We start from the raw sequence: 22,884 nt of genomic DNA, 5'->3' as shown, positions 1-22,884 counted from the left end.
ATTACTGGCTTATAAACTTTCACATTTTGCACCACGTTGCTTAAATAGCAAATCCATTTTAGGCCACTTTGTGGACTCATGGGCATGCCGGTCTAAAAAGGAGGTGTGTTAAGGCGCATTGTTGAGGTGTTGTTATTTTGAGGAACTGAAATAAATCATGCCGTTGACCAACTAAAATCTGGTCTTAAGTCCAGCGCAGATTGTGTTAGGTATAGGTCTATACGGCCCAAACGCTTACACATTACTTAATTCATACCGGATGTACAGCAATACACAAATATTTTTACATATGAAAAAATGAAAGGAAGAAAATGTTACAAAAAATATTATTTATCTCCATAAATATAAAAACCACTACCTGCATGCCTTCTTCATCTCTGGGGACTTTTGTCAGTTTATTCATGACAATTTGCATTGTTATAATATTATTATTAGCAGTATTATTTATTATATGCATATTTATATTTGTTTTAATAAAAAAAGTTTAGATTTGTCCACCTTTCGGGTTTCGGAGACGTATGCATCACCATATGGGGCCTATCAGGACGTGTGCTTGGACAGAATTCTTCTTTATTAGTATCACTTCTTTTATTATTGTTCATTTATTCATTTGCTGGAAATTAGAAATGAATTTAGAAATAGTTTTGAAACAAATCTTTGCGCTTAACAAATGAAATTAGATATGTGGGCTAATAGATGTCTTCAGTGGAGTGAGTTTCCATCATTTCCTTATCTATGAAAGGAAAGAAGTAAAATAAAGAGTAAAAGTAAAGAGAAAGTAAAAAGGCTGAATGGAGGAGGCTCGTTCTTTATCCTCATGCTACAGATGGTCTATTTAATCGTTTTCTCGCAAGTGAAGCGTTTAGTTTTTCCTTTTACTAAGTCATCTATGTACAGTAAATAGCAAATACACCATGGCGCGACGCAACCTACTCTTAAAGGGAAAGTGAGATGAGACTAATTGGTTTATTGCACATTATGGTCAAAACACACCCATAACTTATTAAGAAAATAAGCACAACCCTGTTAGACCATGTGCCAGGGCACAGAACATATTTTTTAGTTTTTCGTTCCGTACACACCCTTAATGCTTTTGCCATGCACTTTAGACTCTGCGCCTATATATATTTAATCACATGTTATCATGTCACATCAGTTTAGGAGACATTGATAAACTGAAAGTTAAATTGAATTGCCTTTTTTTAAATGAAAAGGTTAGTTAATATTCTTGATTATAATTTTAATACAATACTGATTCGTACATTAACACAAATTTTACATAGTACTCTAAGTCTTTAAATATGTGATCAAATAATGGCCGCAGAGACAAACAAATGTCCAAAATTAGCAGTAATTAGACTGCATCCTACTTATAGCTATATTTTCAGTTCTGTCAGTGACCTTTCATGCTACCCATACGCTTGTTAAGTTGTGACATTTCGGTGACGTATAAAATACTGTTTCCAGGTACAAGCCACTACTCAATTGAATTGAAAAAACTGTTGTTTATGACCACTTTTTAGACATATCACACAAAGTGAATTTTACATAAAATCATTGTGAACACAACATTCTCTGGGTGCACAACACTGATCTCCAATATTTTAACAACTTATAAAAAATGTATCACTTTCTGGCCATCGGATATTAGGCATGCATATATACATCTGACAATTGAATAGTAAAATGTAAAACTAATAACAAAAATCTGGACAAAAAATATATGAAACCCCCTTTGTTCTCCAATATCTGGAACAGACCTTTTAAACATCTATGATATTCCAGAAATTCCATGACTCGTGGGAACCCTGCTCAAAACATGAGACTTTTTACTATAACATGAGACCACGTGACTTTTATTTATTTATTTTTTTAATTTCTTGAGTACTTTTTGAATAATACATTACCTTTTTTTAATTAAACTTGTTTTATACTTACATTTTAACCAGTAATCTTTTATTGAAAATGGACTCAAGAAACAAGCATACCTTAGTATGTATATGTTTATACTAAGGGTACCAAGTCATGTAGTTCTCAAGTGGAATCATTTTACGAAACCTTATTCTTTTTTCTTTGTATTTTTTTTATCAATAAAATAACAACAATGTTAATGCTGAGCTATTAAATTGTCCTTTGGAGCGAGTGAACTTGAGGGCATTGTAAACACGATGAGTTAAGAATTAACCAGTGAGCCCACATGTCTTTTCTCAGTATTGCTTGTGTGGTTGGGATGTCATGGCCCGCTGCTTTACAACAGCCACAACAGCATCTTTACAGCCAGTAATAGAGGTTGGTAATTGCACATGTCTGTTTCTTTCCACTGCTTAACATGATAATGACTGGGCTTTCAATTCAGCTTCCCGGTCATTTTGGTATCAGATGACATTAACAATTTCTTTAACAATCGCTTTCTGTCTGTTTTAAAGTGAGGCTGATATTAGAATGCAGATTCATGCATTGTGATACATTTCATTATGGTTGTGCAAAACCGCATATTTCAAAATCAACCTTTTGTGTTTAAATAAAATAGACGTGCAAACACTGTAGAATTTAATGGTTAATTCATTCTTTAATGCTTAATCTTTTTCTGTATTTCAGAATGCAGAATGACAACCACATTTAATTACAATTTCAGGTATAGTGACAACAACATTTAGAAGAACAACTAGTAGTTAATGACGTATTAGAGCAGTGTAAACCATCTGTCTGCATGCGTACAAGGCCAAAAGTTAAACGAAAAAAAAAAAAGCAGACAAACATTTATTTTTCCACAAAATGGTTACTGACAGATTATTTAACAAGTACATAATATTGCATAATATTGGGCATACATTTTCTTCAGCATATGTAATCTTTAGGGGTGTGACAATTAATTGTTTTTTCGGTGCACCGCGATGCAGATGCGGACAATTCGGTATCGGTTCAGTAATAATCATAACCGGTTAATATGTACTGACATCATTTATCTCCTATGTCATTTATCTCCTATGTCATTTATCTCCTATGCACTATGTAGCGAGGGAGGTGAATGGGGGTATTTACAACACTCTAGGAGCCGGCCCGTGGCATAGGCAGTATAGGCAAATGCTAAGGGTGCTGTACATCCAGGGGGGCACCAGAAATGAGCACGGTTACGTTGGTTTTGTTTTTCGATATTCCTGACACATTCAGTTTTAGTGGCAATAACTCAAAAACCTCTTACCCTAAAAAGATATAAAGTGTGTTTCCTACAAAAATTCAAAGCTAGTTCTGTTTCACAGCTGTCTTTTTTTTTTTTTTCACTCAACGTTACGACCACTGCTCTCTTTAAGTCCTCGCAATATGCATTTTGCCGGGAGAGCTCGTGCGGACCGGAGCTCTCTTTAAGGGACCGTCGGAAAAGTGTTTCTTTTTTTTTTTTTTTATTGCTCTGCTCAGCGCGAGCTCTCCCGGCTAAACGCATATTGCGAGGACTTAAGTGTGTGTGTGTGTTTGTTTGTTTGTTTGTTAGGTGCTGTCTATGTTTGTGTATGTGTATGAATGAGAGACAGTGTGGTGCTGTGCGCCTGTGTGTTTATACAGAAAGCTTGTTATAGCCTCCCCCCAAAATAAAAACACTGTGTATGGAAAGCATCGTCAATGCACCGTGATGCACCGAGATATCGAATTGAACCGAATCGATGGCATGATAATCGTAACCGAACCGAACCGAACCGTGAGACCAGTATAGGTTCACACTTTTAGTAATCTTAGGATAAGTAATAATTTTTCTTGGAATAGACGTAATTGGCCCTAACATACACCCGGCACAATGCGGTGCAAGGCGCGATGCAATTGTTGTTTGCTAGTTTCAGCTCAGTGCAAGAGTTGTTTTGACGTTTTGCAGCATGCTCAAATGTGCGCTTATAGGCGTTTTGTTGCAAAAAAGGAGGCGTTTAGGCGCATTGCTATTTTGAGAAACTATAATAGATTGTTCAACAGACCAGAACAAAACCGGTTTAAAGTACAGCGCAGAGCACGTTAGTTGTGCGCCTCGCTTACACATTGCTTAATACACACAGGGGGTACAGCAATACCCAATTTTTTTTATATGAATTATTAATAACGTTATTATTATTATTAAGAATGTTTTTATTATTAGCAGTATTATTTATTATATGCATATTTATATTTGTTTTATTAAAAACAAGCTTAGACTTGCCCACCTGTCAGGTTTTAGACTATATGGAGCACAGCACATGTATTAGGATATAACTGCTTTTGAACACACTTCGTTATTATGGTTCATTTATTCGTTTGGTGGAAATTAGAAATTAATTTAGAAATAGTTTTGAAACAAAATTTTGCGCTTAACAAACAAAATTAATTATTTATAGGTTAATGGATGTCTGTGTGTACATACAGTAAAGTTTCCCTATCCACGAGAGTGAAAGTAAATAATGAGAAGGTTCATCATTCTCACGCTGTAGATGCTCTGATTAACTGTTTTCTTGCTAGTGAAACGCTTAGTTTTTCCTCTTACGAAATCCGTCATGTTAACAGCAAATGCGCTATGGCGCGACGCAACTGGCTCTTAAAGGGAATGGGAGATGAGACTCTGATTGGTTTATTCTCAAAACACACCTATAACTCATTAAGAAAATAAACTCAACCCTTTTAGACCATGCGCCACGGCGCAAAGCGTCTTTTTCTACCCCTAAAATAGCAAAAGTGGATTCTGACACGCCCTTAATGCGTTTAAGCACTGCGATTTGCACATGGGTCGTCAAAAGAGAGCCCAATAACTCTCAGCATTCTAGAAAATGGATTTAAAGATGCACAGCACACTAAATAATAATAATAATAATAATAAAAAACATTACAACTTGTTTCAGATGGTGTTAAAAAGGCACCCTCAACAACTGACTCAGCCCTTTTTTTTTCTTAATTAACAGCGAACAAATTTATGCCCAATCAAATGATAAATGCATGTAAAGAAGAGTATCTGATTTATTGGAATAAAGCAGCAGGAAAACAAAGTAAACCTAAATGTTATTTAAACCTAAATAGAGATTGTATGACAGCAACATATCAGAGTTTGGGAAAAGGACAGTAAATTAAGAACAACAATGACCAAATACAGGCTGAGTGCTCAGTCTGACTGTAGAGAACTGTAAACCCAGAGAGAGCTGCAACTGCCCACACCAGTGACATGCGGTGAGGTTTGTGGCTGGTGGGGCATGACTCTTTCAGGGTCAAATTTACATGCACCCAATATATTCTTTCTACACACATGGCAGGTACATATTGGGCAAAGAAGCAATGTAAAATGTATAGAGATTCAGTATGCCCCCCAAAAACACAAAGGTGGACGCTACAGACAGCCTGTACCAAGCGATGTGCACACACACATAAACACACACACACACTTTACATTAAATTATGTCTTGAATGTCTGAATGAATGATCGAGCTATCTCCTGTCCTGTTGTTTGAAGCACGCCCTTTAGCTCCCGCATTGGTCGTCCATTATTTATTCACATTTTGAATAATAGTCCAATTTTGAGAAATTGTTTAAGCTGAGATCTTAAAGCTTCACCCAGGATTTTTTCAGTCAGTTAGAGCAAAACATAAAATATCTAACTTCTATTAAACTTTACTAGAAGAAGAGCAACCACAGAACAAGAATAACTTTGAGCTCATGCGTGCCCTCTTCATTGCGGCAGGGCTACTGCCTGCCTCACCTCATGTCATCAGTGCCGCTTTATGTCAGATTCTAACAGTAATTAAGTGATAAAAATACGTGAAATACATTACCTAATATATGCAAAATGAGGACATATACAGTAATAAAAAATGTCCACAATGTATAAAAACATCTTAACAAAGCATTACATTGGTAGGCACTGCCTCACCTGCCTCCCCTGACCCACACTGTGCCCAGGCAGAGGTGGAGATGAAGGAACACTGCCTCACCCACTGCACAACCTCACCCCACGCAACGCAACGTGTTCATGCTTTTCAGGCACACCTAGTTGAGATGACAGGGGGCATTTGTGACCGCGGGAACTGCATACGGCTGAAGTTTGAGGAAGAAGCAATGGAAAGTACAAAGGGTTTGCAAACCCACTTACAAATATTGGCGCCGATGAGAGCTATCATGTGGCGAGTGTTAATCCGCCAGCCGAGATTAAGTGAGTGTTCTTGGAAAGAGTGCTGAAAGACTCAAGCCTGTTTCACACCACAAGCGTGAGCAGCGCATGTTTTTTTTTTTTTTTTTGGCGTCCATGTTAACAGATTAGAGCTTCATACTGCATGCAGAAGCGGCGTGTCAGCAAGAGCATCACTGAAGCAGCAGTGCCGTGATAGTTTTGGCACTATGTCTATTTTTGCCATGCTGCACACGCTAAATTAAGGTGAGAATGCATTGATAATGACCAAAAACAGATTGAATCACAGTAAAAAGTAGCAAGTTACCCAATAAATGCATCAGTAATATCCACCGATTTTTATATAGTCAATTAATTGAACTTTTAAAAAAGCAACAAATATGTTTTTAGGCCTGAACTACAAAACCAAATTTTAAATAATTTTAGTTTTAGTTTTAAACTAGTGGGGTTTTGAAATCAATGAATGCAAATAATCGTGATAACCATGAAACAGAGATTATTTCGTACAACCAAAATTTATAATCGTTGCATCCCTACTTTCCATGTGAGAGCAGTCTACCTGATGTACAATACAATTTACCAAGCTAAAACCTCACCTGTCTAGCGAAGAGGGCAGTTTAGCATGACTTTACTATTATCAATCAGCAAAATTTGCAACTTACTGTGTTGATCCGCTGCTGCCAGCAGTTAGTGTCAACCATTGAAGATGCTGCATATCCCTGCAAAGTCCCAGGCAGTGAAAAAGTGGTCACGCCAAATTATTAAAATCACGTTTGATGAACAGACCTGCCACACATCGACAGCTGCTCTAATAAATTGTCTGTGTCAACTCACTTTTATAACATTTATTCTACACAATAACCACATACAAAAATCTACACAAATAAATTGCATTAGTTTTATTCAAAGTAAACTGTTGTATAAAAACGTATATATTTTAAGTAAAGAGGAAGCAAATAAATATATTTCTGGTAAAAAACAAAATAAAATAAACTAGATTGAAATTATATAAAGTATATAAAACCTACTTTGTGAGTGTAGCACTTTCTACAGTGCAATTAGAAATGCCCATGGCATACACTTATTATCTCTCCTTGATATCGAACTAATTTTGATATCGGATCGATACCATTAAAAATAGCATTTACCGGCCGATAACAATTTGGCTGCCGATATATCATGCATCCCTTAAACAAGAAATAGTTAACTTCCTAGTTAAACAGAAAATGAGGTGCATAACTGCAAAAAGGTCGACTTTTTGTGAAAAAAGAACCACCCTTTTCACTAGGCTGGCAACAGGCCTGTGGCTGGTATCATCTCTTTACAACTCTTGGATCCCATCAAGTGGCGTAATATCTTCATTTGTGTTGAAAAGAAGAACGAAGGTCTTGGGGGATTGGAATGAAGTGAGGGTGAAGAATTCATTTTTAAAAAGCATTTTTGAGTAAACAAACCATTCAAAAGACAAAAGGGCGCAAATAAAAAAGTAACATTAAACTCTTTGCATTAGGGCACAATGACTCACTCCAAAATGAACTCTTTTAATCATTAAGCATAGAAACTGAATGTAATTAGCACATGAAAAAAAAGATGACAGGTTCTGAATCCATGTGTCAAATTTCCTATCTGCTTTACAATTTCATCCGCCTTCAAAAAAAGCAGCGTTCGCGCAGCCACCCCCACGCTCCCTGCTGAAATCATTAGCTCCTTGATGCTCCACAGTCAGTGATCAGGGCATTTGAGCCATGCCACGTTTGGGGCTCAGTGTTTCCCCTGGCTCCCACAGAGCTCAGCCTTCTAATGAGAGGAGGAGGACAGACTGAGGAAGTGGTAATTGGATCCTCCCTGTCCTGTCGTCTGAACTCTGCATGTGTGGGTCCTTTTTATAGAGCGCTACTCCACCAAAGCCTCTCTGCCCTCTTGCAAAGCACAAAACCACACATACCGAACTTCTATTGAAATCCTGCTCTCTTTTCACAGGCCTCAGCAGCACACGCTCAGCAGGTACACAAGTCGTGCACGACTGTAAAATCAGTATTGCATTAAAATGATTCATTCCAACATTGTGTCAAAATTCATGTGCAGGCAAATGATGAGTCCATCAAACTCCATCTGTCCGGTCTAACACCTGACACCGAGCCACCGCGAATATACCGCACAACAACACTGTCTGCTTGTGTAATCTGTATTGTGGGACATATCAGCCATGAATCATGGTAATAGCAGATGTCACGGGTGATATCTGAGTCCTCCCTTACCATTATAAAGATAATGCATCACTCTGCTGATGGGGGAGTATCTTCCCATCGAATCTGAGTGAGATGTCACCACCATTTGATGAATGGTTTGAACACACTGGCCACGGTGACACACAGCGCATTCACCTCAACAGCCGCTGCGCCAACCCTGTATTTCACATTCCTCCTCGCCAATAACAGCTATTGCGGGTCTGGCCTTCCCTGTCAGGGTTATTACAGAAAATAGATATTGAAGCAAACAGCAAATTGAAACATGATGTTCAACACAGAATACCAAAGCAGGCATTTCTCTTCCAGCACTAAGTTGTGTTTAAAGGGAGGAGTGTCTGCAAAATCTATCACTTCTCACTTTTCAGGGTCACAAAAACCATTTATTTTGATTTATTTTCACATCCCCCTCAAAAAAGAAAAGAATGCAAAGTCAAATCCAAGCATTTACAAGCCCTGAATGCTTTCTTGAAGATAAATCCGGTCATAAAAACTCAATCATTGTCTCAGTACAGATGTAAGGAGCATGTGCGACGTGTTTTCATATTTCCGCTCCTATAGAGTGTTGCTCAGTGTTGAGATATATTGCGCCATATATCATGTTTCATACCCCATTACCCTCGGTGATACTTTATTGTCATATACCAGCCGCTGTTTGAATGAAAAACTGACTTACAAGATGTACAAGCAGATTTACGCATCTAAACAGCAACAATACAGCAGCTAGACTATTAATGCAACAGATATGAGAATCATCCCGCTATGCTGTTTGTGAATATCCTTGACCTTCTGTTCCCTTACTTTCTGAATAGCGCACATAACAGTGCAATTATTTATTGATTATAGTGGCTCCTGGTAAAATCCGCTGCAAGATAACTATTTCTTCATTCGGGATTGAATCCAAAATGCATATAAAATTAACTATTTAATACAGTACACTGCTTTATCTTAAAAGTCAAGGAGAATGAAGTACAAAAAGAGATGTGTTTTTTAATTAGCACATAGAGAAAATAGTATTGAAGACATTGGCATAGTTTTTCTCCTCACATGTCTCTCAGAAAAATTACACAATATAAAATAAAATAGAGAACACAGAGATTTAAGATGAATGTGAACAGCAAAGCTCAACTCTTTTGCTTTTAGATGGAATTAGTTTTTTTGAGTTTATATTAAAATCTCAGATGCTTGGCATCGTTTAGTCTGTTCTCAAACTCCAGGTCAGATAGAACCACATGTCAGAATATTATTTCTCATGAAAAGCAAGTATTAAGTAACAAATCCTAATAAAACGAATTGAGAAACAACTGAGATTTATTACAGTGATTTCTCATTCAGTAGGAAGTTAGAAAGGGGTTGAACTGTTTCTAGGGTAAAATGTCGAGGATACAATGGTCTTGATGTATTTATAGCCTTAATTAGGAACATTTTATACATGCTATTTAAATATTTACTTTTCTACTCAATAATCTAGATTGAGTATGTGCTCCCTCTTGTGCGCACTTACATGAAAGCTGTAACCATGCGTCCGTCATTCTGAAAGATAAGAATTTAAGCTTGCATATAAAGAAAGACCAAACTGACCATTTTTGTCAACAAACTAAATGTGAAAAGGTTATCAAAAACCTATTACTTCGTCTTCTGAGGGAAAAGTAAGTTAAATTATTCTCTTGCAGGTTCAGAATAAGTTCAGAAGAGGAATTCGTGAGACAAAATATTACTTTTTTACATATTCAATATGATAAAAAAGATACTGCAAGCTAGACAGTTTTATCCTTTATTATCGACAAAGGTATTGTAAAAATGACGCACATGCTATATTTTCTCTTGGAAGAGGAAAAAAAAATAAGTTTGTGACAGGTCCTAAAAAACAATATGCCAAACAATCATCGTCGCGACTTCAATTTTCAACATATCATAATGTCTCACTCACCTCTTTGACTTGCGGTTGCTCGTTTCTTTGGTCAGGTAGTATTTTCCGGCTGTTCAGCAGTATGAAATAGAGTAAAGCTGCTATCCAAAAGAGCGCTGCCAGAGCTAAAGTCAGCTTTCGAGAAAGCCTCTTCATTTTCAAACGGCCGTCAACGATTCATTTCAGTTTGGAAAGCATTCGCGCGCTCTGCTCCTCTCAGCCAGCGGAAGGCGATTTGTGTCCGCGCGCCGCGCTCGCGCACTCGCCTCTAGTGCCGTATATCCAGGAATGAGGTTGTTGCTCTCGTGCGCAGGGCGCTGACTTGCTGAGACCGTGAGTGACGCTGGCCGCTGTCCAGCGCGATTAAAATCATCCTGTGTGCCCGCCGAGCTACTGACAAAATGTGAATGAGTTTAGCACCACCTACCGCGGAACGGCGCTTTCACGGACCTGCCCGTTCCTGATGCGCTTCTCATATTGACTCGCTTTGAATTTCTCTCGGTTATTTGGGTAAAGGGCTTACAATAAGCAGGAGCCCTACACCTACCATATAAAGCCTGGCAATATTAGAGGATTTTGTGCGATTTTTAGAGCAAGACAAGCCATGGAAACCACTCAGAGAGAAAGTAAATATAATTTATGAAGGTTTATGCGGTTCCAAGCCATTAAGGCGCTAAAACTTAAAGTGTAAAGCCATTCAATGGTATTTTAAAATGACTATGATTAAAGCTATATTAATTAATAAAACATTAGAGGTCAGAAAATGTAAGTAATCTCCATTTGAAAAGATTACACTTTATATAAGTTAACTGTATTATATTTATCTAATTAACTAAACCAATAAATATCCAATTAGCATGTAATTATTGCACATTCCACATCAATTAAATGCAAATCGTTTAAAATGGGCAAATATATGGATATAATAAGTAAATTGCATCAAATGGACAAGCTGATAGTAAGTTCTGGAAGAAATGTTGTTTTCATTTGTCATTAATAGGTTACTGTTTCCAAATATAACATTAAATTATGATACACATCATAGAATGTAATTTTATAAAATAATATATCCTAAATAATCAACTCGTTTGTTTATCAGGCAGCTTCCACTCTTTCTAGACCCAAATAATTCACATAAAAAAACTTGCTGTTAACTCACCATCAGGCAATTCAAGATGTACTGTAGGTAATTTTCATCTTCAGTAAAACCTTAAAGAGGATTTTCAGCTGTGACTGCAATCCTTGCTGATTCATAATTGGCAAGGTAACAGCTACCAGCACCTTGAGAGTCAAAAAAGTAAATAAAATAAAAATGCAGGCAAGAGACAATTAACACATGTGACTCCTGATGCTACACTGAGATCTTAGGAAGAAAAACAACCAAGCAAGAAACTTAACATTAATAAAAGAACAGCATAATAACAGGCATGCATGGAAAAACATCCACTATATCTTGGATTGTTACAGTAAGTGAGCAAATTAAATCTTGTGTATAATCTACACCTTTAATTTCCACATGGACAATTTTCCTTGAATCATATACTGTAGGTGTTGTATTATAGTACCAGTCAGTCAGTTTGAAAAAAATAAAAATTAAGTGGCTCTGATGCTCAGTTGATCCATTATCACCGTTTTACCCTTGAAACAGCACCTTACCTCAGGAGGACTGTGCCTGAAAGATGTGCACTAGACAGTGAAGACTATAAATAATAGCTAAATGACAAATTACACACCAAAAAAGACATTTGCTGTTTGTTCAAACTACTTATTTAAATTGAGCTGAAACAACACAACTGTCCCAAGTTTTTTTTGGAGGGACAACTTAATTGTTTTATGTTCAATCCATACTGTAAAAATGTAAAACTTAATCAAAATACTTCGACTTGTTACAATTAAATGAATTAAGTTTGATAAACTTAACTTATGACAATTTTCAGTATTAAATTAAGTTAGTCCTTTTAGGTGTAACAAGTTTTAGTAATTTATTTAAGAAAACAAGAATAGAATATACATTCAGTACAATACAGGACCCAAAAAAAAAAAAATAAAAAAAAAAAAAAATATATATATATATATATATATATATATATATATATATATATATATATATATATATATATATATATATAGTAATTATTTTTTAACATATCTATAGTTATGCGGTGGCACAGAGTTATACCTCTTTCTTGACTTCAACCAGAAACAGCAACGTGTGCGGCATGACATTACTTTGTTGTAGAGAAGCTATTGGTTAACTGCGACAAAGAAGAACACAAAAGCTTGAAGCGGAAAGTGTGAGTATGTCTGCGGTCTGGAGGTAATGTCAATTTGATGACGACAACATTGCCATAGCAATACAACTGTGAGATATGTAAACTTGCAACTTGACATAAAATTTTTCACCATCAAAATTAGCAGTAAAATGATCTACATTTTATGAGCAAATACTCTTGGCTAGGAAACTTTGCTTTGTGCATAATTTTTCTCCTCAAAGAATAAAAATTTGGAATAACGTATTGATTACTGCTAAAGGAAAGAGTTTATACTTGGAAAAAATGATTGGAACATGGGTTGGTATATGTAAGTGATTTATTTGATTCATCTTTAGGGATCAATTTCTAAGAACCATTTTTGTATAAGTTCAGTTTTCCTGTTAAATTTAAAGAATTTTCGACAGTGATCAAAGCTATCCTCTCGAGACTCAGTAATTTAATGTGCAGTCATTTGACCTATTATAATCTAGAAAATAAAGAATGTAATTTCCTAGTAAATGGTAAAAATATATTTGACAAAAAATGTGGTAACAATGACATAAGGCAAGTATTTAAAGATAAAAATAGAGTTATTTCAAGAGGGAAATTTTACTGCAATTCTTTATTATGGGAGGTTAATTGGAGAAAAGCATGGCTGCCACCATACAAACTTTACATTTCAAATAAAGAGAAATTCAGTAAAAATTTGACATAAAATATACCAAACCAACGTGTTGCTTTCCAAATTTTCAGATATTGAGAAAGAATGTTCATTTGGTAAAAACTGAGGAATCCTTATGTCACGTATTTGTTGATTGTCAGAGTGTGCAATTATTTTGGAAATACTAATATGTTGATAATAAGGGTGTGATGAGATCTTGGGCTATGAGATCTCACAAAACGAAACCGCAACAAGATTTCTCATCGAAGTGCAAAGCTATCTCGTGAGTTGTGATGTTATGATGGAGCGTGAGGGTGAATTTAGCACTCAAGATTGGAGGCAGGATTGGATTTAAACTGCTTGGGCAGGTGTGACACTTTTTTTTTTCTTCATTTTTCATTAGTTCAAAGGTTGCTGCATCCAAAAGCAGAGGCCACAACAACTGCAGCTACACAAACTAGCCACGGCTCATAACCATGTGATGGAATAGCACTTTAGATATGCTGAAAGTCATAATAATTGTAAACACAAATGGAATCAAGACATGTGGAGTATTCCTATTTTAGCAAAATTATTGACATCAAGTGCAATACAAACATGTAAACACAGTAATCAAACTAATAATAATAATAATAATAAAAATTCCTTACATTTATATACGCTTTTCTGGGCACTCAAAGCGCTTTACACATTGGCGGGAATCTCCTCATTTACCACCAGTGTGCAGCATCCACCTGGATGATGCGACGGCAGTCATTTTGCGCCCACCACACACCAGCTGATTGGTGGAAAGGAGACAGTGATGAACCCAATTATGTTATGGGGAGGCCATGATAGACGGAGACCAGTGGGCAAATTGGGCCAGGATGCCAAGGTTAAACCCCTACTGTTTTTCGAAGGACATCCTGGGATTTTTAACGACCCCAGAGAGTCAGGACTTTGGTTTAACATCTCACCCAAAAGACGTTCAAGAGCACCCACTGAGCACTATTAGCATCATGTAGGACTTTTAGCCAAATTCTGCAACAGGAAAAGGCATACACGCACAGCTGTTTGACACTATTGTCTGCACCTATCGAGTCAGTAAAGGACCACAGACACACACATCTCTGAGTGCACACACACACAGTGAACTCCTTGAGACACACACTCGTCATCATCATCATCATCCTTGAACGAACACACGTTAAAAAGCGTCCAATTTGGAGAGAGGAGTTCGATTTCACAAGTGAAATTGTAGATGGGAGAAGCCAGTCAGTCTAGTTCATAGCTAAATATTTAGCAGTGTTTGCATATCCTTTACTGCACATAATTCATTAAACTGGAAATAAAATAACATTCATTACAGGTTGCATTACATTTTGTGATTTTTTTTATTTACTTTTTTTCCACAGTTGAATAAAAATCTTTTTTTCCCCAATATTTAAAATGATATACAAACATTATTTTCCATTCATATATAAGCAAAATATTTAGCAGGGTTTGCATGTCCTTTAAATTCATTAAAATAGAAGTAAAATAACTTTTTGAAAAGCACCTAAATAGTTTTGCATTTTGGTTTTTTTTATTTATTTTTTCAGTTGAATAAAATATTTTTCATACATATATTATATCATTGAAGATTTCTTTAAAATAGGGTAAAAAATCTCATCTCGATCTTGTAAACCCAATCTCGTGTCTCGTCTCGTCTCGTCTCATCTTGTGGAGTAAGCGTCTCCTCACACCCCAAGCTGATAACATTGAATGCAAAAGAAATTATTTGTTATTCTAAAAATGGTGATTAATATATATATATATATATATATATATATATATTTTTTTTTTTTTTTTTTTTTTTTTTTTTTTTACGTGATTCATTTACATGGTAAATTCTTTATCCACAAATGTAGACTTAACATTTACTTTACTTTATAAAATTTTCTCCCTTATACAAGGTTTATTCAGTTAATGAAGTCTCTCAAAGCTGTAAAAATGTGAAAGCTCTGTTTGGCCTCTTATGAATGTCTTACATTTGTTTTTGTTTTTTCTCATTTTTTATTTTATTTATTCATTTATTTTTTAAATTTTTTTTGAAATCTGTTGCCTCTTTTTTGCTGTATTTGTGAATTACTAATCCACTAAAAAAAAAAAGTCAAGTTTGAGGTGCTATATATTTTTTTATATTTACTGTTGTACTAGTCCAAAGGTGAGGAATTTATGTTATTTATTACTTCATTGTTTAAGCTACCACACAAAAGTGCTCTGTTTGTGCAGAGTTGTTGAATGTTAAAATAAGGTGACTTAAATAAAAAATAAGGAATATCCTGGATCTGCTTCTTCTTTCTTTTTTATTCTTGTTTTATGTGTAATAGAAGTATGGGATCGGGTTTAGGTATTGGTGGATACTCAAAATCAAATGACTCTAGGGCAAAAAATACCTGATCGGGACATCCCTACTTATATTTAGTCAGCTTTAAGACGATGTATAAATCTCGATTTCCAAAAACTGACACTTATAACTCTTCAATAATTAATAACTACACTGTTTTTTTAATATCTTGGGAAACAAGTGTATCCTAATTAAAATCTGCAGAAGTTAAATAACTCTCAAAAAGTCACAAAAAGAACTGATAAGAGCACCTGTAAGGAACTGGTTTGAACAATACAGACCTATATTATGCAGGGTCTGTAGTGTCTCCGAGTCATTCTTGTTAGTGTCTGCTGAAGCATGACAGATATATCAAAGCACATAGTTGGTTTCCTCTTCAGTCGCTGGGCCTGAGGGAGCACATTAGCATAGTTCTAATTAGCTCTTATGCCATATGCCAAAGGTTGAATATGCAGCTCAGGGAATATTTTCACAGAAACCTGAAAAGCTGCCTTAGTTCTGCTACCGCTGAATTTTGAGTATATTCTCAAGTATTGTGAATAGAGTTTGAGAAACAAAAGGATGTGCTTGGTGTTGCCAATGCTACATGGGTGTGACAGTCATAAACCACTATTCACTGAACTTGCATCTCACTGTTGTAATTTATGGATTTCAAATAACAATCCAGCACTTTGCAAAAATGCGACAGACTAACAAAGGAGTCCGCCAGAACATGGCATTTCAGAGGAACGCGGATGTCAAAGGCCCTGGTTATCCTGGCATTCACCAGACAGATAAATTAGAGGAAAGGAGCATAGAGCAAGGATAATGTTACATGGACAGTTCTGTTCTACAAGGCAATCAGCCAGGAGTGAAAGGGGAGCGAAACACGGCCCCTGAAAAACGAATTACCTTAGCGTGACTGAAAGGGAAACAATAGACTAAGAGGGTGCAGATAGCTAGAAATTCCATTTTGCTTTGTCTAATGGGTCGATAACAGCGGACGGCCAAAAAAGAAGCCAACAGGAGCGTGAAGAGAGAAACAACATCTGAGAGCATCATTTAGGACGGCTGGTCTTTTCAAGTGTCTGAACGAGCGCGCTGTAAAGAAAATAATAAGTCAAATACTGAAACACTTTTATGTTTTCCATTTGAAGACAGTCAATTAAGATCTGTTGTTGTGCTGTATTATAATATATCATTTAATATTTAGGGCTGGCTAGATTGTTGTTCGCTTCTGAACACACCACACAACAGAAATGAGTTGGTATTATTAAGATATGCGTTACAAAAATCGATCTGACTGCTTTATGAATCCTTTTAGACTATTATTCATTTTCTTTTAGCTTAGTCCCTTTATAATTCAGGTGTCACCACAGCAGAATGAACCGCTAACGTATCCAGCATTTGTTTTACACAGCAGATGCCCTTCCAGCTGCAACCCAGTACTGGGAAATATCCATACACACTCATTTGCACACATACACTACGGCCAATTTAGTTTATTCAGTTCACCTAGTCTATGGAATGTGGGTGAAACCGGAAGAGATCCACGCGACAGTGCTAACCACTACACCACTGTGTCACCCTTTTAGATTATTAATGAACTATATTGTTCATTACATTTTTCAGAATAGAATAATCTTGTTGTATACTGATATTGTCACAATTACCAGCGATCTAGAATTGGCAGATCACTGGAGAACTACAAATCTGATACTTTAATGAACTACAGATCCCATTATGCACTTCACTAACACACCTGGCCCAGATTCCCCTTGATTGCAAACACGCTCAGCTAAAGCTCTTCAGGACTAATAAGATGGACTATAAACACAGCACACGCACATTGTTGCTAAATCTTATTCACTTTGAGCAAATAAAGTGTTTGAGCAAACCTTGCTTTGTCTTGCCGTGTTTTTGCCCTTTGCTTTGCTGTTATCGTCGATTTGCCGCCTGTCTTGACCATTCGCCTGAACTCAGTTTACGATTTTTGGATTATCTGCATGCTTCTGATTGTCCCTGTTTTGACCATTGCCTGCCTGACATTTCTCCTAATAAACTGCATTTGGATCCTCAACTCCGTTTTTCCCCGACTCTTCATAGATTAATTCATTTTCTTTTCGGCTTAGTCCATTTTTTAATCTAGTTCGCCACAGCGAAACGAACCGCCAACTTGTTTTACGCAGCAGATTCACCTATATACGCAGCTTACCCAATTCACCTATACCACATGACTTTGGACTGTGGGGGAAACCAGAGCAAACCCATGCCAACACAAGGGAGAACATGCAAACTCCCCACAGAAATGCCTACTGACCCAGCCGAGGCTCAAACCATGCGACATTCTTGCTGTAAGGCGAACGCGCCACACACTGCACCACCCCTGTTTGTGATTATTAACATTTTATTCTACAAAGTTGATAAAATTTTATTTAAACCTCACATAAAAAGTTGTGTAATTTAGAGCTTTTTTAAGAAAATGTCAATTGGTCTGATTAAAATGTGTTTTCATTTGTTGTGTTCAATTGAAAAATCAGGGTTATTTCACCAAATATTCATTTCTTAACAATTGATGTTACAACACTGATATGGTGTTGTCTAAAATATGTGTCTGAATGCATGGCATATTTGTTTTTATTTTGATGCAAATATTAAATAAATAATAGATAATATTACATAAATAATAAACAATAAAAAAAAATCTGCCAGTTATATTTTAATTATTTACACAAGATTTTAATTTTAATTACACAAGATTTATTTATGATATAATAGCCCTGGCTTGAAAACTTCAAAAGACACATTAATACATGAGACAGAGTTAATTAACCATGAATAATTAACTACCATTTTGTCAATTAAATTATTTTTAATTTATTAAATATAAATTACAAACGTTTTCAATTAAAACGCTACTTTAAAATGATAAATAATCTGATTAAAATGTATGTTGGTATTCGATGTATCATCTGATTTTGTAATACAGACCACTTTTAAAAACAAGTAGTAGGGTAGAAAATACATAATTTTCTACAAGCACTTTTTAAGGGACTCTTTCCTATTATTTCCTACTGTTCAGCTGAGACTGTATTTCTATGCGTTGATATATTGAAATAACCGACGATCAAAAATTATACTGATAAATCAATAAATAAATAGTAAACCTAAATAGAATAGAATAGAATTTTACTAAAAAACTTTGTGTTAGTTCAGTATGTTGTGCTGGAAAGTTTGCTGATATGGTGTGGACGAATCCTGTTACATTATTCAAGAAGCTTTATCTTAGTGGGCGCAAAAATAAATAAATAACTCAAATCAAAATAAATGAGAAAATGGGTAAAATGCACTGCTGTTCTTGGCAGTGAGTGTGCAGAAATGCCAGCGCAGCTCTAAAGTATAAGCAGAGCGACAGGTGATGAGGCAGTTCTGCATGTTTGGATGTTGGAAAGGAAAAAGCGGAGGCAGGACTGTGGGAGAACAGAGACTTAGTCAGATTCCACAAGTGCAAGATGAATCTTGTCTAGCGAACTGTGAAGATCGGAAAAAAAGCTGACTATAACAGAATAAATGGCTGAGGGTGAGAAGTCCAAGCATGTTTGTTCAGACACAGTGAATGTGGAAAGCTAACAAGGACATACTTTCACACCTTCACAAGCTGCCTGCGAAGCTTTCCAGAGTTTCAACAATTAATGATGATCCAGTGTGGTAAAAAAGAGCAGATAACCTTTCTCTATTTTTCATTTCATGCTCTCGACAATTGTATAAGAGTGCCCTTCACTAATACTGGCACCCCTGGCAAATATGAGCAAAAAAAAAGGTTGTGAAAATATTAATAACTTTATTGTTTAGTCTTGATCTTTTACTCAATATACATTTAAAGTCAGAATTATAGCCCACTGAATTATTAGCCCTCCTGTATGTATATTTTTCTATTTCTGTTTAACGGAAATGGAAATTTCAATACATTTCTAAACATAATAGTTTTAATAACTTGATTCTAATAACTGATTTATTTTAACTCTTTGACATAATGGCAGTACATAATATTTTAGTAGATATATTTTTTAAAGATACTAGTATTCAACTTTTTAAAGGCTTAACTAGCTAGGTTAATTAGGTTAGGCAAGTTTGTGTCATTGTATAGCAGTGGTTTGTCTTGTAGACAATCGAAAAAAAAATCCTTAATGAGGCTAACAATATTGACCAAATAGGAGAGCGAATTACTTTTACTTCAACTGTATATAGGGCTGGGCGATTGATCGAAAAATAATCGAAATCGACATTTAGAATCTAAAAGCAATCTAATTTTCCCAGGTGGATTATTTTCCCTACTGTGTATGGAGCCACGTGACCCCGCTCTGTTAAGGCTGATTAAGGCTGTTAAGGCTGAAATTGTGTGTAATATAAAAAGAAGTGTATTCCCATTGAACAGAAAGTTGTTCAATCATGGCCTTCTTTTTAAAGGGCTATATACAGTTTATATATAACAATCATTCATCACAATGGAGAAAACCAAAGAACAGAGCAGTGATTTGTGGCAAAGCTTTACAAAATGGGAAATGGCTATAAGACACTAGCAAAAAAGAAAAAGAAAATTATAAATTCCACCATCAGGGCAATAACTAAGAAATTCAAGTCAACTGAAAGTATCATAAATATGCCTGAAAGCGGATGTGCCACTATCTTGTTCAAATACATTGTTTGGAGGATAATTTGATTGGCCGAAAAAGACACACAGAATTAGAGAATCGCAGCAGTTAGTTGGATCTTAGGTCAGAAACTACATTTCAGTGGAAATGCCAGGCAGCAGTCTAATATTTTTGTGAAAATGCAAAATACATTTCTCTGAACTGTAAAAAAAATCCTGTAAACTTACGGCAAAGAACTGGCAGATATGGTTGCCAGAAATTTGCCATAAAAAATACAGTAGAAATGTGATCAAGTTTATGGTAGTAATAACTTTAATACTTATTTATTATAAATAATGGTATAATAAAGAGAAAGAAAATGTCAGACAAAGAAAAATTAAGAGAAAATTAAGAAAAATAAAATGGCAGAAATATATCATAAATAAATACAGTAGAAATGTGATCAAGTTTATGGTAGTAATAACCATAATACTTATATATTGTACTTAAGAGAAATGTAAAATTCACAGCAAAAAAAAAAAAAGACAGCTGTGCTGGTCAGAAATCTACTATTAAAAATATTGTAAAAATGTTTTTCAGATTGCGGTACACTTAAGACAACTGCAGAATTCACAGTAAAAAACCCAGGCTTGCTGGAAATACGTGCCTCAGTCTACATTTTTTGTGAAAGACAAAATACAGTGCTCTGCATACATTTCATTGCAAGTTTCAGATGACAAATCCACTAGAGAGCGCTGTCTACATTTTTGCAAATCTAAAATACATTACTTAAGGCTGCAGGTCTCAATCCTGGTCATCATATCCCCCACACCGTTTATTTTGCATGATTAAGCCCAATTCAGCTCATTTGAACTATAGTGTTCTCTATAGTGTGAAAATTATTTTATTCCAAAAATAAAAGCTTTGCACTACACAACTGTTTGTTATTGTCTTTAAACTACATCGTAGTGTTCATTTTTGCCAGCGGTCAAACATGTTGAGGTTTCACATAAACGTAGCCTGAAGCATTTATTACCAATAGAGTGCTCAGTATATGAAGAGCTCAGATGCAAAAGCTGCTCAACACTATTGACCTTACTCTAAAATGCGGAAGTGCGCCTGTTTTCGCGATTGTCTTAGAACTTCCGTTTCAGTCGCTTATGGGAGAAACGACTAGGAATAATAAACGGCAAAAAAAGGTCAAACTACCTGCTCTACAAACAAATGTTTGCATGACTATAGAGACCAGGTTGAATAATATAACAAGGAAATATCAGTTTGCAACATCAAACAGTGAAACGAGCAGTTTTTAATGTCTAAAAATGAATGGAAATAAATGAGACCGGAAGTCCCGTGCCAAAAAGATTCAAATGGCTGCGCCCGCTCGTCCGCGGAGAATAAGGTGAATACTTCCACTTAAAATGAGCTAATGACATTGAGCAATGCTTTAGGCATGTAGTGCATGTTCAACAAATATATTTGCTTCAAATCATCTAAATCGCAGCATCAGTGCATTCAGAAATAACAGTTTGTTGGCAAAAGCCACTTAATGCCACTTGCAAAATCCGCTATATCCCGAGAACCAATCAGAAGGCGCGAATTGAATCATATGTTTTCAATGTAGCAGCGCACTGATACGCTGGCTTTTAAGAGAAGACTGTTTGATTCCGCTTCTGATTTAGATTTTAAAAGTCAGAGTTTGATGAACTGCATGAACCTGACCGACTGTCAATGAATGGTAAATGAAAATGTCCATCTCAAAACTGCATTATAAGAAAAAGAAAACACAATGTACAGTCAGAAGTGTAGCATGCATTCATGATGTTTTTTTTGCGCAGCGACACTACTTTGAATGAGTCTGATTTACTATACATTAAACGCCAAGTCCATTTCATGAAAGACAAAGTTAAGATGCCGTTCTACTATCCCACATGGATGCTATGAGGATAAATAATAGATGAAAAAGAGACCAAGACCGTCAGTATAGTGAGGATGAATGAATGACAGCTTCTAAAATTGTCTAAGAGACAAGTAGCCTTTTTTTTTTTTGCCCAGTAGGTATTTTATTTTGTAATTGTGCTTAATTTGCTAATGTAAGCTATTTTTTAAAAGATAAATATAATATATAAAACTATACATTATTTATATTCCATTGTTAATATATTTTTTATTAATGGACAATGCACAGATATTGATGTTTCACAATGTTTTTACACTACATTATTTGAATCTACCAAGCTTAGTTTACAATGTTTACATTGCTCTACTTACATTTAATCAAAATCCCAAATATCAGAAATAACAACAGATTGCTAAGATTTAATTAACCTCTTAAGGCCCAAGGTGTTTTTTTACATGCATTTTCTATTTCTCTTTGCTATTTGGGCTTATTGGAACCTAATTAGAATAAAAACCTAAGTATAATCTTTTGATAAGATGTACTTTAAGAGAAAAAATATGTCCATGTATGTGGACCCGTGGTCCGAATTTATATGAAAACACATTTTCTTGATTGTTTTGTAATGCATATTTAACATAGGAATTTTTAAAACAGGTTTTGACTAACAGAGAGTAAAAACTAAATTTTCCCCCAATTTTGGACAGTTAAAAATTGTGTTTGGAACATCTTTTTTAACATTCATATGCTACAAAACAGTTGCAGGATGACACTGCATGTCTGTAACAAAATATAAAACATTCAAAGTACTTTA

General features: G+C 35.5%; 2 protein-coding genes across 12 annotated transcripts in view; both read right to left on the bottom strand.

Moving 5' to 3' along the window:
- The window catches only part of galnt14 (UDP-N-acetyl-alpha-D-galactosamine:polypeptide N-acetylgalactosaminyltransferase 14 (GalNAc-T14)), an 85,566-nt gene extending 74,003 nt beyond the window's left edge, over positions 1 to 11,563 (bottom strand). For 5 of the 11 annotated variants that reach the window (XM_087297421.1, XM_087297422.1, XM_087297423.1 and 2 more), the window contains exons 1-2: positions 10,304 to 10,647; positions 6,790 to 6,846 (exon numbers count right to left, since the gene is read on the bottom strand). Coding sequence is in view for 8 of the 11 variants with exons in the window: in XM_087297414.1 (XP_087153540.1) it covers positions 6,790 to 6,846; positions 10,304 to 10,438 (192 nt within the window). In the remaining 3 variants the exon portion in view is untranslated. 11 annotated transcript variants of the gene reach the window in all.
- The window catches only part of LOC147832293 (uncharacterized), a 112,122-nt gene continuing 100,679 nt past the window's right edge, over positions 11,442 to 22,884 (bottom strand). The window contains exons 5-6 of the mRNA XM_087298592.1: positions 15,845 to 15,952; positions 11,442 to 11,563 (exon numbers count right to left, since the gene is read on the bottom strand). Coding sequence (XP_087154718.1) covers positions 15,940 to 15,952 — 13 coding nt within the window. The 3' untranslated portion in view covers positions 11,442 to 11,563; positions 15,845 to 15,939. The remainder of the gene's footprint in view (positions 11,564 to 15,844; positions 15,953 to 22,884) is intronic.

This window comes from Danio rerio, chromosome 20 (genome assembly GCF_052040795.2).
Source record: "Danio rerio strain M-AB ecotype USA chromosome 20, GRCz13ab, whole genome shotgun sequence".
In the NCBI taxonomy this organism is placed as follows: Eukaryota; Metazoa; Chordata; class Actinopteri; order Cypriniformes; family Danionidae; genus Danio; species Danio rerio.
This window is presented reverse-complemented; position numbering and strand designations above follow the sequence as displayed.